Consider the following 15,792-nt stretch of genomic DNA (forward strand, 5'->3'; position numbering starts at 1 on the left):
TGCCTCAGGGGCTGCTTGTAGCAACACAACCCTCTCCATCAGGTGCCTCCTTCTCCCTGCAGGTGGGCAAGCGGGAGCCGCACGCAGCGAGGCAATGCAGGCGGACCCTGACTTCGTCCCCACAAAAGGACAGGCGGCCTTTTCTGTCTGACCCCCAGGGCTTTGAAGATGCTGATCAGGCCATCGCAAAGGTACAGAGCTGAGCAGTGAGGCCGGCAAAGGCCCTGCCTGACTGCGTGGAGCTGCCGGGAAGCAGGCGGGAAGTGGAGGGAAGAGCAGCAGGAGCGCGTGCTCTGCACGGCACTCTGCAAGGCCAGGCTTTGCGCTGGGCCACGGTGCTGCTCCATGTGCCCATCTTGTGCCTGCCCCACAGTGACGAGCCCTCTCCAAAGGCCTCTCCCAGCCTTTGGCAACAGGCTGGCAGCCACCTGTGCGCGTGGGAGAGCACTGAGGTCATGAAGGGCATGAGGGGCCACAGAAAGGTTCCATGCGGAAGGCTGGAGGGTGGAGCAAAGGCCATCAGGAATTCCCCTGTGCACTTTCATTGCAGATGGCAGAGGACACTGTCAATGACGTTCTTTCCACCCTGCAAGCTGTTCATCCCTCTGCTGCCTTTCTCAAGAAGATTCCTGTGAGGCTCGGGGACACCCAGCCCAGCAGGGCTGGGGTAAGAGCGGAGGTGCCACATCTGCCTCCCAAACCAACGCACACTGCCAGGGCAGCCAGCCAGGCACATGGAGGCCTGGAAGCTCCTGCATGTAAAATGCCAGGATCTGCAGGGAAAAAGAAGCTGCCTGCTCCAGAAAAGCCTTGCAGAGCTTCTGGCAGGTGCAAGACCAATGCCATCGATACGGAAGATGTGGCCAGGAGACTGGTGGACGTGGTGATGGAGGGATTAGAGACAGTGGAAATAACTTGCAGGGAAGCTGCTGCCAGGGAAGTGCTGGGGGCTGCTGGGGGTGCTGTGATGTCTCTGGAGTGCGGGAAGAGACTGAAAGACTCCATGCCTCTTGATCTGCCTGCCCTTCAAAAAGCCAAGCAAGATGCTGGTGTTCCCCACTGGGCAATTCCAGAGCACGGCCACTGCTTGCCTGAGGCCAGACGTGGGCCTTGTGTGCTGGGAAAAACAAGGATGGTGCCAGAAGATGGTGCCAGGAAGAAAACCCTTCCTATGAAAAGCCAGCAGCTCCCAGGACACTCCTCCTTTGTGCCAGGAACACAGGTTCTCTCTTGGCCTTTAAGCAAGACATCAGTGGCCCATGCTGGAAATGTGCAGCCTCTTGAATGGCAAGTGGCCACCTCTGACAATGTCCAAGGAGGAACATCCTCCTCTGGCCTGGAGCAGCTGCTGTGCTGGGAGAAAATGGCTAGAGGGGTTTCAGAGGTGTTGAAAGATCCAAACATCAGCAGCCCCCACTTTTCAGAGGGACCAGCCAGTTCTGCCAGGGCCATCGCTGTCAGCTCCCAGCGGGCAATGGCCCCATTGGAGTCCACGTCAGCTTCCCAGCCTCAGCCTGCTGCCCTTGCTGACAACATCCTCGCAGAGGTCTGCACGGAAATGAGCAACGAGAGATGCAGCCCTGCCCCACACAGCTGTGTATCCACTGCCACAGCGTGGCTGGACGCACTCCTAGCACTCATGTCTGCAGCCTTGAGCCCTTCGGAGAACACGAGTGCGGCCCATGGCTGGGAGCTCAGGGGAGCAGTGCTGCAGAGGACACTGGCACACACCATGGCACGAGCAGCCCAGAGGGAGAGCGCAGAGCGTGGCGAGAGCAGTGTCTGCCGTGGAGAAAGGAATGTCCTGGTGGCCGGTACACAACGTTCCTGGGGCAGTGGCTACGGGCCGGTGCCACTGCGGGGGCAACCTGCATGGCGGGCCTCAAAACAGCAGCCTTTGGGAATCCTCTGCTGCATTCGAGACGCGCCGCAGCGCATACACAGAGACAACCCTGCAAAGTACCTGTCCGTGCTCTCAGTCACAACGGAGCCGCTGGAGGAGCTCGAGAGGAGCTGCCTGGCGCGCACTGGACAGAGCTTGGCGCAGCTGCGAGAGGCCAGCCTTGAAAGGAAGGAGCTGAGCCCAAAGGAGAGCGAGGGCCAGGAACTGGAGGCCAAGGGGAAACGTTTCTGCCTGACAGCATCAGGATGCCTGAATGTTCGTCCCAAGGAGGTGAGTGCAAGGCATGGGCTGGGGCACCTGGAAACACTCCCTGTGCTGAGGTCAGCCACTGTGCCCTGCTGCAACAGCCACATTGTCCTGGGGGTGGCATGGCCACGGGGGCATTTGCTGGTGGAAAACCAGCTCCCTTCACCAGTCCCCCTGTCTCCCTTCAGCTCTGTGCCAGAAACTCCTTCCACAACCTGTGGCAACCTGAGCTGACACGAGTGGAGCTCCTCAAGGATGCGAGGTCCAAGTGGGAGGTGCTGGAGCGGCTGTGCGCCCATGCCCCCAAGGGCCATCATGAGGTGGGAGCACAGCAGCATGTGGAGCGAGTGGAGTGGAGCGATGAGGAAGAGGAGGCTGAGGAAGAGCTATTGCAATGGGACCAGACGGAGAGGGACAACCCTGTGTGCATGCGCTGGGTCACGCTGAGCCTCAGGAGCCTTTTGGCAGACCTGCCAACATGCCGTGTGGAGCTGCCTGGCTCCAACAGCACCAAGGAACGAGACGCTGCCAGGGAGGCAGCTGGTGACCTGCAGAGCTCACCTCTCACCCCAGCACTGCCCCAGGGAGCCGAGGCAGCAGCGTTTCCCCTGGCTGGAGGCTTGCAGGATGTGGGAGAAAATGCATCTGTCGCTCCATCAGACACCAGCAGAACAATGGCCGACGCTCCCCTGGCACTCAAAGAGCCCCAGGACGCTGTGGAAAATGCAGCTGCCACTCCAGCAGTTCCAACAGAGCAGGAGGCAGAGGCCTCTCCCCTGGCCGCGGGCCCTTGTGATGGGAGCGACAGCCCCCCTGTCGGAACACGGCTGCCTGAAGGTGCCGGGTCAGACGGCTCTGCCTTGTCCAGAGGGACTCCTCAGCAGGTGAGCAGGGAGCTTGTCATCAGCAGACACCCCCAAAGGGAGCCTCCATGTGAGCAGTGCTGGAGGGCTGCAGGGAGGCTGTGCAGAGATGCCCCCGGCCATGTGTCCCCCTGCGCGGGGTCGGAAGCTGCCACCCCCAGCCCTTTACCCATGGGCCTGTCTGCCGCGGGGAAACTGCCTGCTCTCCCTTTGCAGGAGCCAAAGGCGCAGGGCTGCCATGCCCTCTGTCCCCTGCATCCTGGGGCACGGATATGAAGCCAGGAGGGAAGGGGCAGCCCCAGCAGCAGCCCCTTCCACACCCACCCACGCAGCCCCCTTGTGCCACACACCAGTCACCTCCGTTCCCGACGCCCATCGGAGCCCGCACCGCGGCCCTGCTGCTACAGCCCCAAGACAACCTTGTCCCCTTGCCAGAACAGCCGCCGCTCCCTCCCCTGGGGACTCGCAGCCGTTCGCAGCAGCCCCCGCACCAAACCCTTCCCCCGGACATCCCGGGCAGCAGCACCCTGAGCATGGCCAGCTCATACCACACGGCTCTGTGTCCTCGCTCTCCCCACGCAGGCTGCCCCCGAGCCCCAGGAGCAGGAGACGCCGCCGTCTTCCTTCAGGCACTCACCAGAGGTAGAGGCAGGTACGGAGCCGAGGGCAGAGCCCTCCTGGGCATGGCGAGCCCATGGCGGGACGGCGATCCGCGCTGAGGCCGGCAGCAGGCAGCGCCCTGGGGCTGCCATGCCCAGGCCAGGAGCCTCTGGAAAGCCCGGGGTGGGGGGACAGGCAGGCGCTCACGCTGCCCTGCGCAGCCCCTCGCCCACGGCTCTCCTTCCCCCCAGGCTCCAGTGCCCTCCCACCCGCTGTGGCTCCCGCGCAACGGCTGGGGCGGCTCAGGACAGCGCTGCGAGCCCTGCGCAGAGCCTTCTGCTGCTGCCGAGCCGTGGGGCACTGAGAGCTGCCCTGAGATGGGGCCGGCGCCGAGCAGAGAGCCAGAGAGACGGGGATGCTCTGCGGGCGGCTACAGCAGCGCGGCCACACTGTGTCCTACAGCTCTGTTACTCCAGGGGAAATCTAAAACGGGAGTAATAAAAGCTTGCAGGCATATTTTGGAGAGCTGAAACAGTACTAATGCACATGCCTGTTGTTTAGTTTGTGTGTGGTAAATATGCTTTGTCCTTTGGCCCAGAGCCCCGTTCACTGAGGATCCTTGTGAGCTCCCTTCTGTGGGTGACATTATTCACTGGAGTCTGTAGAGGGATCCTATGACTGAAAATACCCGGCCCCAACGGACCTGAGCTCTCCTGTTGGCTCTTCCCATAGATGTCCTGGATCCTTGCGTTTTTGAGCAGGAGGAGGCATGGGGACAAAGCCACATCCCAGACAGTCTCCATGACACCTTCAGCTCCACAAGATGTCAGAGCTTCACATGTAGGCCTTAAATCAACGTTTCCAATGGCCGTGGGGAATGGTGAAGACCTTGGGTAGACACACAGGAGATGGGAGAGAAAGGGCCAAGGCCCTAGGATGCAGAGCTGGGCTCACAGCATCATGAATGAGGTGCCACAGACTTAAACGAGCAACCCAAAGAAGTCCTTCCTTTGGCAGTGACTTGGAAAATCACATTTCTGACAGAATTCCAGATGGATGGGTCTTCTGTTCTCCAGGATTCTGCAGAGATGAGGGAGAGCACAAAGGGAAGTTGTGGGGATGTTCTCCAACTTCATCAGCTGCAGAGCAGAGAGCTGGTCATCTCACAAAATGCTGCTTGCATCAAAATGCAGATCCTGCGGCACTGCACCACTTTACAGGCTTTGCACCAAGCCCAGACAGCAGCACTGCAGTGTGTGGCCATGTCCTGAGATATCCAGGGTCAAAAGTGCAGGAGATCACAGAATGGTTGAGGTTGGAAGGGGCCTCTAGAGGTCATCTAGTCCAATCCCGCTGCACACGCAGGGTCACCTAGAGCACGTGGCACAGGACTGCATCCAAGCGGGTTTGAAGATCTCCAGAGAAGGAGACTCCACAACCTCTCTGGGCAGCCTGTTCCAGCGCTCTGTCACCCTCACTGTTAAGAAATTTTTCCTTGAGTTCCTGTGGAACTTTTGGTGCTTCAGTTTGTGGCCATTACCTCTAGTTCTGTCGGTGGCCACCACTGAAAAGAGACCAGCACCTTCCTCTTCACTCCCTCCCTTGAGGTACTTATATACACTGATTAGATCCCCTCTCAGCCTTCTCTTCTCCAGGTTGAACAGGCCAAGCTCCCTCAGCCTCTCCTCATAGGGCAGATGTTCCAGGCCCCTGATCATCCTTGTGGCCCTGTGCTGGACTCTCTCCAGCAGCTCCACATCCCTCTTATACTGTGGAGCCCAGAACTGGACACAATACTCCAGATGTGGCCTCACCAGGGCTGAGTAGAGGGGTAGGATCACCTCCCTCGACTTGCTGGAGACGCTATTCTTAATGCACCCCAGGATTCCATTGGCCTTCTTGGCCACAAGAGCACACTGCTGCCTCATGGTCACCTTGTCGTCCACCATGACACCCAGGTCTTTCTCCGCAGAGCTGCTCTCCAGAAGGTCAGTCCCCAGCCTGTACTGGTGTCTGGGGTTATTCCTCCCCAGGTGCAGAACCTTGCACTTGGCCTTGTTGAATTGCATGAGGTTTTTCACCGCCCAGTTGTCCCGTCTGTCCAGGTCCCTCTGGATGGCAGCGCAGCCCTCTGGGGTATCGGCTACTCCTCCCAGTTTCGTGTCATCAGCAAACTTGCTGAGGGAGCACTCTGTGCCTTCATCCAGGTCATTGATGAATAAATTGAACAGGACTGGACCAAGGACTGACCCCTGGGGGACACCGCTAGTTACAGGCCTCCAACTAGACTCTGCACAGCTGATCACCACTCTCTGGGCCCTGCCATCCAACCAGTTCCTAATCCACCTCACTGTCCACTCATCTATCCCACACTTCCGGAGCTTGCCCAGGAGGATATTGTGAGGGAGGGTGTCAAAAGTCTTGGTGAAGTCGAGATAGACAGGACAAGGAGTAATGGGTGCAGACTGAAACACAGGAAGTTCCATCTCCATGTGAGGAAGAACTTTACTGTGAGGGTGACAGAGCCCTGGAACAGGCTGCCCAGAGAGGTGGTGGAGTCTCCTTCTTTGGAGATCTTCAAAACCCACCTGGATGCCACCCTGTGCCACATGCTCTAGGTGTCCCTGCTCGAGCAGGGGTGTTGGACTAGATGATCTCTAGACGTCCCTTCCAATGTTAACCACTCTGTGATTCTGTGAACTTGCTGCTGGAGACAGTGCCCATCGTTTCCCTTGCCACATCTTGAGAGTGCAATTCAGCCGAGTTTAACTCACCCATCAGACAGGGAGGGGAATTACTGCAGCACAAACAGCCTGGCAATCACAGATTGTTAATGGTGCTGCTCTTGTTACACCATGCTCACTTAGGCACTGGATTCATTTAGCAGCCTAAAAGATCTTGTTGGACTCCCTGGCCCAATGGCAGCTGGCCACAAGTCTCTGCTCCTTGTCCACGTTCGTCAGAGAAGATCATGCTCACAGCGGCACAAATTCATGGTGCTAAGTGCTCCATCTCCCTCCTCTTGATTAAGGAGCTGCCTTTCTCCAGGGCAGCAGAGCTCTGCAGGTGTCAGCCCCTCCACGGGGCACCCTCAGCAAACCCTCTCGTCCCCGCCGCTGCTGCTGGCCCCTCACTGCTCTGGCAGCAGCGACCTCAGCGCCAGCACCCGCCGTGAGCCTCCTGCTGGCCCAGCAGCTCCTCGGGCAGGGGGACCTCGCTCGCGCACAGCCCAGCGTGGGCTGCTGCCGCCGCGGGCTGCAGGGACACCAGGTTCCTCGGCAGAGCCGCCCCGGCCAGGAAGGGGCTGCTGACGTCACAACCAGCTGCGCGGCCTGGCCTATCAGGGGCTGCGGCAGCAGTGACGTCACCAGCCGACGCCCACGCGTCAGCACAGAGCCAGCCCTGCAGAGAGCAGGGGCCTCCCGGCAGCGTCCCCGCAATGGCCTCCGTGTCCCTGCCCGCTGCTGAGACACCCCTGGCCTCACAGGCAGCGCCTGCTGCTGCCCCGGCAGCTCCGCGCACACAAGGGACCTCCCCGCGTGTCTGCACCAGACCCTGCTGCCGGCCGCGCTGCTGCTGGGACAGGAGCGGCCTCAGAGCCCGTCCCCAGCCATGGGCCAGCGCTGGCCTCGCAGCTGCTCTGCCAGCAGGGACCTCCCAAGGAACTGCCCAGCCAGGCGCCTCTTGCTGGCCTGCCTGGGACTCAGCAAAGAGCAGAGCTCACGGTCACCCTCATAGACATGTATGGACCTGCTAATGCCTGGTGCTGTCCAGTCAGGAGCACAGACAATGTGACCCCCCTCCCAAGCAGTAGCAGTGCCATGTGCCTGCTGCTGGCCTCCCAGGTGCTTACAAACATTGACTTGACCATCATCTGACTAGATGATCTCCAAACATCCCTTGCAACCAGAGAAAAGTGCCTTCTCTCACTTAAGCCCCCTTGAAGCTTGCTTATGAGCCAGCAATGTCCCCTTGCCACCAAGAAGGCCAGTGGTCTTCTGGTGTGCAGTAGGAAGACTGTTGCCAGGAGGACAAGGGAGGCCATCCTGCCTCTCTAATAGGTTCTGGGGAGGCCACCCCTTGAGTCCTGTGTCCAGCACTGGGCTCCGCAGTACAAGAGGGACATGAAGCTACTGGAGAGAGCCCAGTATATGTCTATCTATGTCTAAAGTTGATCAGGGAGCTGGAGCATCTCTCCAATGAGGAGAAGGTGAGAAAACTGAGCCTGTTTTAGCCTGGAGAAGAGAAGACTGAGGGGGAATCTTATCAGTGTGTGCAAATACCTGAAGGGAGGATGCCAAGAGCAGAAGAGGATGGCCCAGACTCTTTTTAGTGGTGACTAGTGATGGCACAAGAGGCAACAGACACAAATTGAAGCACAGGAAGTTCTGCCTGAATTTGAGGAAAAGCATCTTGACTGTGAAGGTGACAGAGCACTGGCATGGGTTGCCCAGAAAGGTTGTGGAGTCACCTTCTCTGCAGATATTCCAGACCTGCCTGGACAGGATCCTGTGCATCGTGCTGTAGGTGACACTGCTTGATCAAGGGGTTTGAACTAGATCACCTGCAGAGGTCCTTCCAAACTTAACCATTCTGTGATTCTGTGATGTGCATGCTTGGCCTGGTAAGGGGGAATCCCACCTGCCATGTATTTGTGGAGCTCATGAGTTAGCTGAATCCTTCTCCAAAACTGGCGCTTCTGAACAGACATGTGGAACCCCGATAAGTCATCTGAATAAGTCATCTGAATCATATATGCACCATGTATCAACAAGCTCCCTTCTTATCCCTGTCTGGGTGTCCTGCCTAGTTAAGAGATGTGAATCAGGACTTCCCGTGGGACATTTCTAACTTTGGTAGATAATCATTATCTGATGAAATAAACCACAATGTTGGAATCTGTATGCCTGTACTTTTTAGAGAAGGAAAACAGGTTATTTTTCTTGATGGAACATATCCCAGAGGGAGGACTCCCAAGGGACAGAGTAATTCATGAATTTAGCTGGGCTGCAGCTCGTGGCAACCTGTCAGCACTGCCCAGAGACAGACGTGTGCAGGAGCAGCTCCTGTGCCAAGAGCAGCAGGGCTGCGGGCACTGCCTGCTGCTACAGACAGGAGAGGAGAGAGGACAGAGAGGTGAAAGGCAGCGTGGAGTGGGAGGACAGAGGAGAGCTGATGGTGGGAGCAATCTTTGACACGGTAAGTCGCCGGCTGCAGGGTAATGCTAGTGAGGTTTCTGGAGGGGTCTGCAGCACCCCTACAGCTGATGACTTTCCTTTTTGAGGACTGTTCTGCCTGCTTCTACTTTGCATACGAGGAGATGCTTCAGAACAGAAATTCTCTGTTCCAGCATCACAAGGTCAGGGCATCATGGCTACTTCTTCTGGAGCTGGTGCAAGACAGTGAAGGCAATGTGGGCACACAGGTTCTTCAGAGCACTGTTCTTCAGAGCAATGTCCATGCGCCCCAGGGTGCTGTGTGCCCGGTGCAGTGATTCTGTGAGGATCAGCACTCAGCCTGCCAGGGCGCTGCAGGGAGAAGCTCTGGGTGGGAGGAGAGATACCCCCTGGGCAGGTTCATTCTCCTGCTGAGAGGCTGCTGTGTGGGGTCAGGGCTGCTCACAGCTCAGCCTCACCCACACAACATATCTGGAAGGGGCTTTTCAAGAGGAAACTCTTGGGAAGCTTCTATGAAAGGGAAGGCAATATCCAGAGGATAGGATTTTGTTTTGTATCTTTGACAAGGCAGCAAATGAATGGGACTTTTTAGGTTTAGATGCCTGAAGGAGAGTTCTGCAGTGCTGCTCTGAGGGATCAATAGGTCTGCGAGGACCCCACAATATTCCTTCAACTGCCTTTTCACCTGTGGGCAGCAGCAATATCCCCTTTGCAGCTCTCCTCATTCTCCTTGTGCTTAGTCTCACTCCGCTCTCAAGGGGAAGGGCTCCAGGGCGTTTCTGACCTCCTCTGCAGTCAGATTTCCAGAACAGCAGAGCTGCCTCTCTCCTGCCACGTGCCCATTTCCCATTGCAAGGCACAGGGGCTGAGAACCACTGCCCTGGGCGGACACACTGTCTGGGAGGTGCAACCTGGGGACGGTGCTGCTCTGTCTCTCTGTCCTCCCTTGGCAGCAGAGTCACAGCAGTTTCTCCTCATTTCCCTGCCTCTCCTTTCTGCTCTTGTCCTAGCAGTCAGCTGGGGCTTCAGCTACAAATTCAGATACTCACCCTGAGCTCCTGCCATGGAGGTGTCTGAAGAGGGGCAATGTGCCCAGGGTGCTGGGCAGCGTCATTGGAGGGGCTGCAAAGGGGTTGACTCTCCCTTTAGGAGACCCTGTGACTGTCTCTGTTGTCCTGCTGGGGTTGTGAGCTGCCCTGCATAAGTGGACTCAGTGCACAGAGTCTTTGCCATGTCAGTAGCAGTGTCCTGTTCTCTCCATCAAATATCCACCTTAAACTTGGAGGGAGAGGAAAGTTAAGTGAGTGCTTTGAAACTAGTCTTCTATGATCTCAGCAGAGTCCAGAGTTGTCTGCTGGAACAAGGTAGATGGACTCAACAGCACTCCTTACTGTTCCCTAAGCAGCAGAGAGCCCATTTCCATCTCCAATCTGCTTAATGGTCACATTTGCAGGAATAGAGAAATCTGTCTTTATCTGCATGCCAATAAAGATATGCAAAGAACCTGGCGAGATATGGCGGCAGAATCTAAAAATCTCCAAAATAAGAAATTCTAAAACAAAATGCTAAAACCCCCTGCTTCACCCCAAACTCCTTGGAAGTGTGTGTGGGAATATGAAAAGACCATTTATCTTAAAGGTAGGTGTCCTGTGACACCAACTCCGAAAAGGAGACTATCAAGAACCAGTCCTTTATACACATTGTTGTAGAGTAACTCAGGCTACGGCTCCTCCCAGAACACTCAGGTGGAGCAGAGACTGAGGAGCTGACTGAAGGTGACAGTGCGAAGAAGAAATTACTGAGAATTGGGATGGGGTCGAGAAGCATTTCTATGAAAAATGGAAAGTTTATTTCAGAGAAAATTCTTCTAAGCTATTATTGCCTTTTCTTCCCTACACAGTTTTCCTGAGCCCAATAGAACAGATGTCTAACAACATCTCCATCAACAAGTTCCTGCTCCTGCCATTCGCTAACACGCGGGAGCTGCAGCTCTTGCACTTCTCACTCTTCCTGACCATCTACCTGGCTGCCCTCCTGGCCAACAGCCTCATCATCACAGCCGTAGCCTGCGACCACCGCCTCCACATCCCCATGTACCTCTTCCTCGTCAATCTCTCCCTCCTCGACCTTGGCTGCATTTCCACCACTATCCCCAAATCCATGCACAATTCTCTGTGGAACATGAGGGTCATTTCATACTTGGGATGTGCTGGGCAGGTCTTTTTCTTCCTTTTTTTCGTATCAGCGGAGTATTATCTCCTCACAGTCATGGCCTATGACCGCTATGTGGCCATCTGCAGACCCCTGCACTACGGGACCCTCCTGGACAGCAGAGCTTGTGTCAGAATGGCAGCAGCTGCCTGGGCCAGTGGTTTCCTCAATTCTCTCCTGTACACTGGGAACACATTTTCCCTACCCCTCTGTCAAGGCAATGTGGTGGAGCAGTTCTTCTGTGAGATCCCCCAGATCCTCAAGCTCTCCTGCTCAAATTCCTACCTCAGGGAAGCTGGGATTATTGTGGTTAGTGCCTGTTTAGCCTTTGGGTGTTTTGTCTTCATTGTGGTGTCCTACGTGCAGATCTTCAGAGCTGTGCTGAGGATCCCCTCAGAGCAGGGCCAGCACAAAGCCCTTTCCATGTGCCTCCCGCACCTGGCCGTGGTCTCCCTCTTTGTCAGCACAGCAGTGTTTGCCTATCTGAAGCCCCCCTCCATCTCCTCCCCATTTCTGGATCTGGTGCTGGCTGTTCTGTACTCGGTGGTGCCTCCAGCAGTGAACCCCCTCATCTACAGCATGAGGAACAAGGAGCTCAAGGATGCCATTAGGAAACTCATCCAATTGTTGTAAGATCAGCAATATCTGTACTGGGAGATTTGGCATCCAGGATATGTGTTGTTTTTTTGATTTATTTCTTACTTTTGTTCTGTTACATTCCTGCAAAGGAAAATAAATTTTCTGTTTTGTGCCATTTGTCCTGAAGAATCTCTCATGTAAATCTGACTCTTAGCCATGTTCAATTCCAACTGAGTCTGTCTCCCACTGTGACAAGCAGCAGTTGCTGGAGGGGCTGCAGGGCCGGTCTCATGCAGTGCTGGGCAGCAGGGTGGGTATGGAGGGACTGCAGGCAGACAGGGAGGGAACCTGCTGGGCACAAGAGCTAGGGAGACAGGGAGCCACTGACCTCATTATGGGGCCTCCTGCCCCTTGTCCTTGCACTTGCCCTGACTCGTGCTGTGGACATGGCTGAGCTGGGTCCTGACCTGGTCTTGTCACCATTCTGCGGAGATGACTTCCCCTCTCCAGCCTGGACACGGCCCTCCTTATAGTGTGGAAAGTCTTGGCAAGGGAAGCTAGGACTGAGCAGGTCCCAGAGAGACCTTTAGGTACAAAAGCTGTCCATATGCACAAGGCAGAAAAATTCCTGACAAGACAAATTAAAAGCATGAGAAGAGCTTCAGATTCAGGCAGTCTACCCAGGAAGGCTGCATGCAGAGTCTTATGTGCATGAAGCAAGAGCAGCCACATTGGTCTGAGCTTACAATGCCCAGGATGCAGGCAGGGCCAGCAGGGCAGGAATCTACGGACAGAAGATGCCATCCTCCAGTGCTCAAACAATAGGAGCAGAACAGGTTTGTGGACGGTAATTGGGGCCAGGCAGACTCCAGCAGTGGCCAGACAACACTGGAGGGCTCCAACCAGCCCTGCTTTGGGTAGGAGGTTGGACTGGAAAACTCCAGGGGTCCCTTCCCACAGCAACTTCTCTGCAACTCTCTTACTCTTTAGCCACAGATCCAGAAGCACTGGAAGCTCACTCTGAGTTGGAAGCCCAAGAAGGCCCTGCTGCTCCTACCCTTGAGCAGGTATCCACCCAACACATAGGGTCCATCTGGCCACAGAGGCATCACCCGTCCAATGCCCTGGCCAACACAGGCGATGGCAGGGTCTGGTCCTCTCATCACCACTGCTGCTGTGCCCACGTCAAATCCTCCTGCTGGCAGATGATCTCAAGGCTCAGGGCAGCTCCAGCTCCTGCAGGGCTTCGCTGGAGCTGTTCAGGACTGGGCTGAGGTTGGTCTGGCACCACCAGGACGGGTGGGAGAGAGCAGCCCCCTCTGCCACGCTGGGGCTGGGGCTGGACACAGCTTTTCCCTGGGAGCTCCCTGCGGAGCCGCTCCAGGGGATCCTCCCCCTCTGCCCTGGCAGCAGCACCAATGCTCAGGGTGCTGGGGTGGGAGTGCACAGAGGGCAGGAGGGGACAGGCTGACCCAGGGGAGCATCGAGACCTGCTCTGTGCAAGCAGGGATGGAGAGAGGAAATGCAGAGCTTGGCTGGAGCTGGAAAGAGCGAGGGGAGAGGAGGGCAACACGGAGACCTCCTGCCAGCACATCCACAGCACAAGGAAGGAGGGAGGAAAATGGGGGCTGCTGCTCAGCGGGCTCAGGTCTGAGGCAACCCAGGAGCCGGTCCCTGCCCACCCCAGGCTGTGCCCCACACAGGGCTCCGCAGGCAGCTGGGCTGCAGGACCTGCTGTGCTCTGCTGCACAAGAGAGCTCGTGCAAGCCTGGCCTGTTCCTCTCCTTGGGATATGGGGACCTGCAGGAGGATGGAGCTGGCCAGGGACCGTCCCACAGCTGGATGGGAACTCGGGTGTGGGACAGTACAAATGGGATTCCCATTAACCTGTCTTTACGATATGCTCGTTGCCACCACACTGAGCATCCCCAGCTGCCAGAAAGGAATACGATGAAAACAGCTCCAGACCTCTTTTTTATTTCTTTGTTACATTTTGTTTTTTATAACCTGTGTTTTGCTGAGCCAGGTCCACACTCACCCTACCCAACGCACGCTGGTCTGGCTCACTCAGGGAGACATTCACTCTCTTTTGATTTATATGGTCAAAGGCATATGTGCAACCACTTGATCCGCTCAGCTGCAAGATGGTCAACTGCTCCACTCAAGTGGTCTTGCAGCTCATCTAAAACAAGGGCCACCCTACAGTCCTACCCTTCAGCTTTCCTTGCAAGAACTGTGGTCCCTCACACCCTGTCTTCTTCCCAGAACCTCCTTCCACCACAGGAATTTATTGGTCACTTGTGAAGGAAATTTATATTATACTCTAGTTTTACAGGAAACAACATGCAAGGCTGTGTGCCTCATGAGCAGAACATCTCATCTGACCTTCCGCAGCCCCGCTCTTCTTATAAAATAGAAGTGCTGCAAAGAAACCAGTGTAAGCCAGCCAGAGGTGCAAAGGTTGTGCAAAGGTTACACTAAACGTGCAAAATCAGCCCCAATGGCCCATTTCATGTCCACACAGAACTAACTCATACTGTAACACAGCAAAGGGATGGGTAGGATCAAGAATGGTGGATAGATCTGATTCATCATGTAAACTAACGTCTACGTAAAAACTTACTCCTGCTTAAAAGTTAGACAGAAAAATGCTCAGGGTCCCTCTTGTGCTCTTAGCAAAGAGGCACCTTCTTCCTAGTAATCATATGCACTGCTTAAAAAATGCTCTGGTGCCTAAAGAAGGAAACTTCTGACCTGTCCCATATTGTCCTACATCTGACTTGCACAAAAAGAGCAACTCCCAGGAGAAACTTGTATTGAGGTTCATCAAAGCATCTCGTCCCATGGCCATGTTTTGTGCTGTTTCATCCCACACGACTTCAATTCTAGCTTTGAAAAATGCCCAGCCTGAAAGCAGCCTGAAACCCTGGTTCCCTCACAAAACACCAAATCCTGGCTTCCTGCACATCTGTGCCCAGGGCGGAGGCCTGTTGGTGCAGGGGAGTAGAAGGGACTTCTCCAGTGTCCCACTGGAAATACTTCACATCCTTTGGTACCATCTGGAGACATTCCTGAAGGATTTATCAGCAAGTTTGGGATAACAACAGGGCTGAATGGAGGGTACTCTTTTCCAGGACTCTTCTCTGCCTGACTGGGCCATCTCCATGGCAGTGACCTACCGAGCCCCTGATGACACAAGCTGCCCCCCTCCTTTGAACATCCTCTCTTAAGATAATTTATAAACACTGACAACATCCCCTCTCCAACCAGGACACAATTGGTCTTCTCCACCACAGCAGCACATTGCTGGCTCATGGACAACTACTTGGCCACCAGGATGCACAGGTCCTTCTCCACACAGCTGAATTACAGCAGGTCAAATTCCACCTGTCCTGGTGCATGGAGTCATTCCTCCCCAAGTGCTGGTCTTGACTGTGCTGAACTTCATGAGGTTCATCTACACCCAATTCTCCAGCCCGTCCAAGTCCCCCTGAATGGCTGCACAGCCTCCAATGGATCAGCCACTGCTCCCAGGTTTATATCCTCAGGAAACTTGCTGCACTTGGGCCCTTCATGCAGGGCATTAATGAATAAACAGAGCAGGACTGGACCTCTGGGTACACCGCTAGCTACAGGCCTCCAACTAGGCTCTGCGCCACTGATCAAAACCCTAAAGCCTAGAACCAGCTGCTCACATGGAGGTGACCTCACAGCTGCAAACCCCACCACATCCCTGCTGCTGCCTGTGGCCTTCAGAGACAGCAGCTTCCTCAAACCCCTTCCCCACACAGGAACCACTGCTGCCCTCTCAGCTCCTCTCACCACAGAGACCCCCACCCACCGCCCACGCCTGCCTGCCTGCTGCCGGCCAATCAGGCACTCACAAAGACATGACGTCACAGCGCCGTCCCGCCCAGCTCTCTGGCCCTGCCCTCCAGGGCAGCAATGGCCTCCCCAGCCCTTCCCCGCCAGGAGCCCAGCCCGGGCTCAGCAGCTGCTCCGCGGAGATGATCTCAGCAGCGCAGAGCCCCGCAGGGCCCGGCTGCTGCCCAATGAGGCGCTGCGGGAGCGGTGACCTCACAGTCACCAGGCAGAGCCAGCCCTGCTGCTGCCCAATCAGCTCTGCCCGCAGCGGGGACCTCCCAAGCAGCAGCCACGCCCTCTCCCTGCAGCTGGCCTATCAGGGGCTGCGGCAGCAGTGACCTCCTCGTGC

General features: G+C 56.0%; 1 protein-coding gene across 1 annotated transcript; it reads left to right on the forward strand.

The window, feature by feature from the left end:
* The first annotated feature begins 487 nt into the window (after positions 1–487).
* LOC148590773 (uncharacterized) lies at positions 488–3,976 on the forward strand. Its single transcript, XM_088538571.1, has 4 exons — positions 488–2,173; positions 2,338–3,033; positions 3,595–3,664; positions 3,864–3,976. Exons 1-4 carry the CDS (start codon positions 488–490, stop codon positions 3,974–3,976), a joined length of 2,565 nt encoding a protein of 854 aa, XP_088394697.1.
* Positions 3,977–15,792: the final 11,816 nt, after the last annotated feature.

Source organism: Tinamus guttatus, unplaced genomic scaffold (assembly GCF_059628265.1).
Source record: "Tinamus guttatus ecotype Peru unplaced genomic scaffold, ASM5962826v1 Tinamus_guttatus_pri_ptg001089l, whole genome shotgun sequence".
Lineage (NCBI taxonomy): Eukaryota > Metazoa > Chordata > Aves > Tinamiformes > Tinamidae > Tinamus > Tinamus guttatus.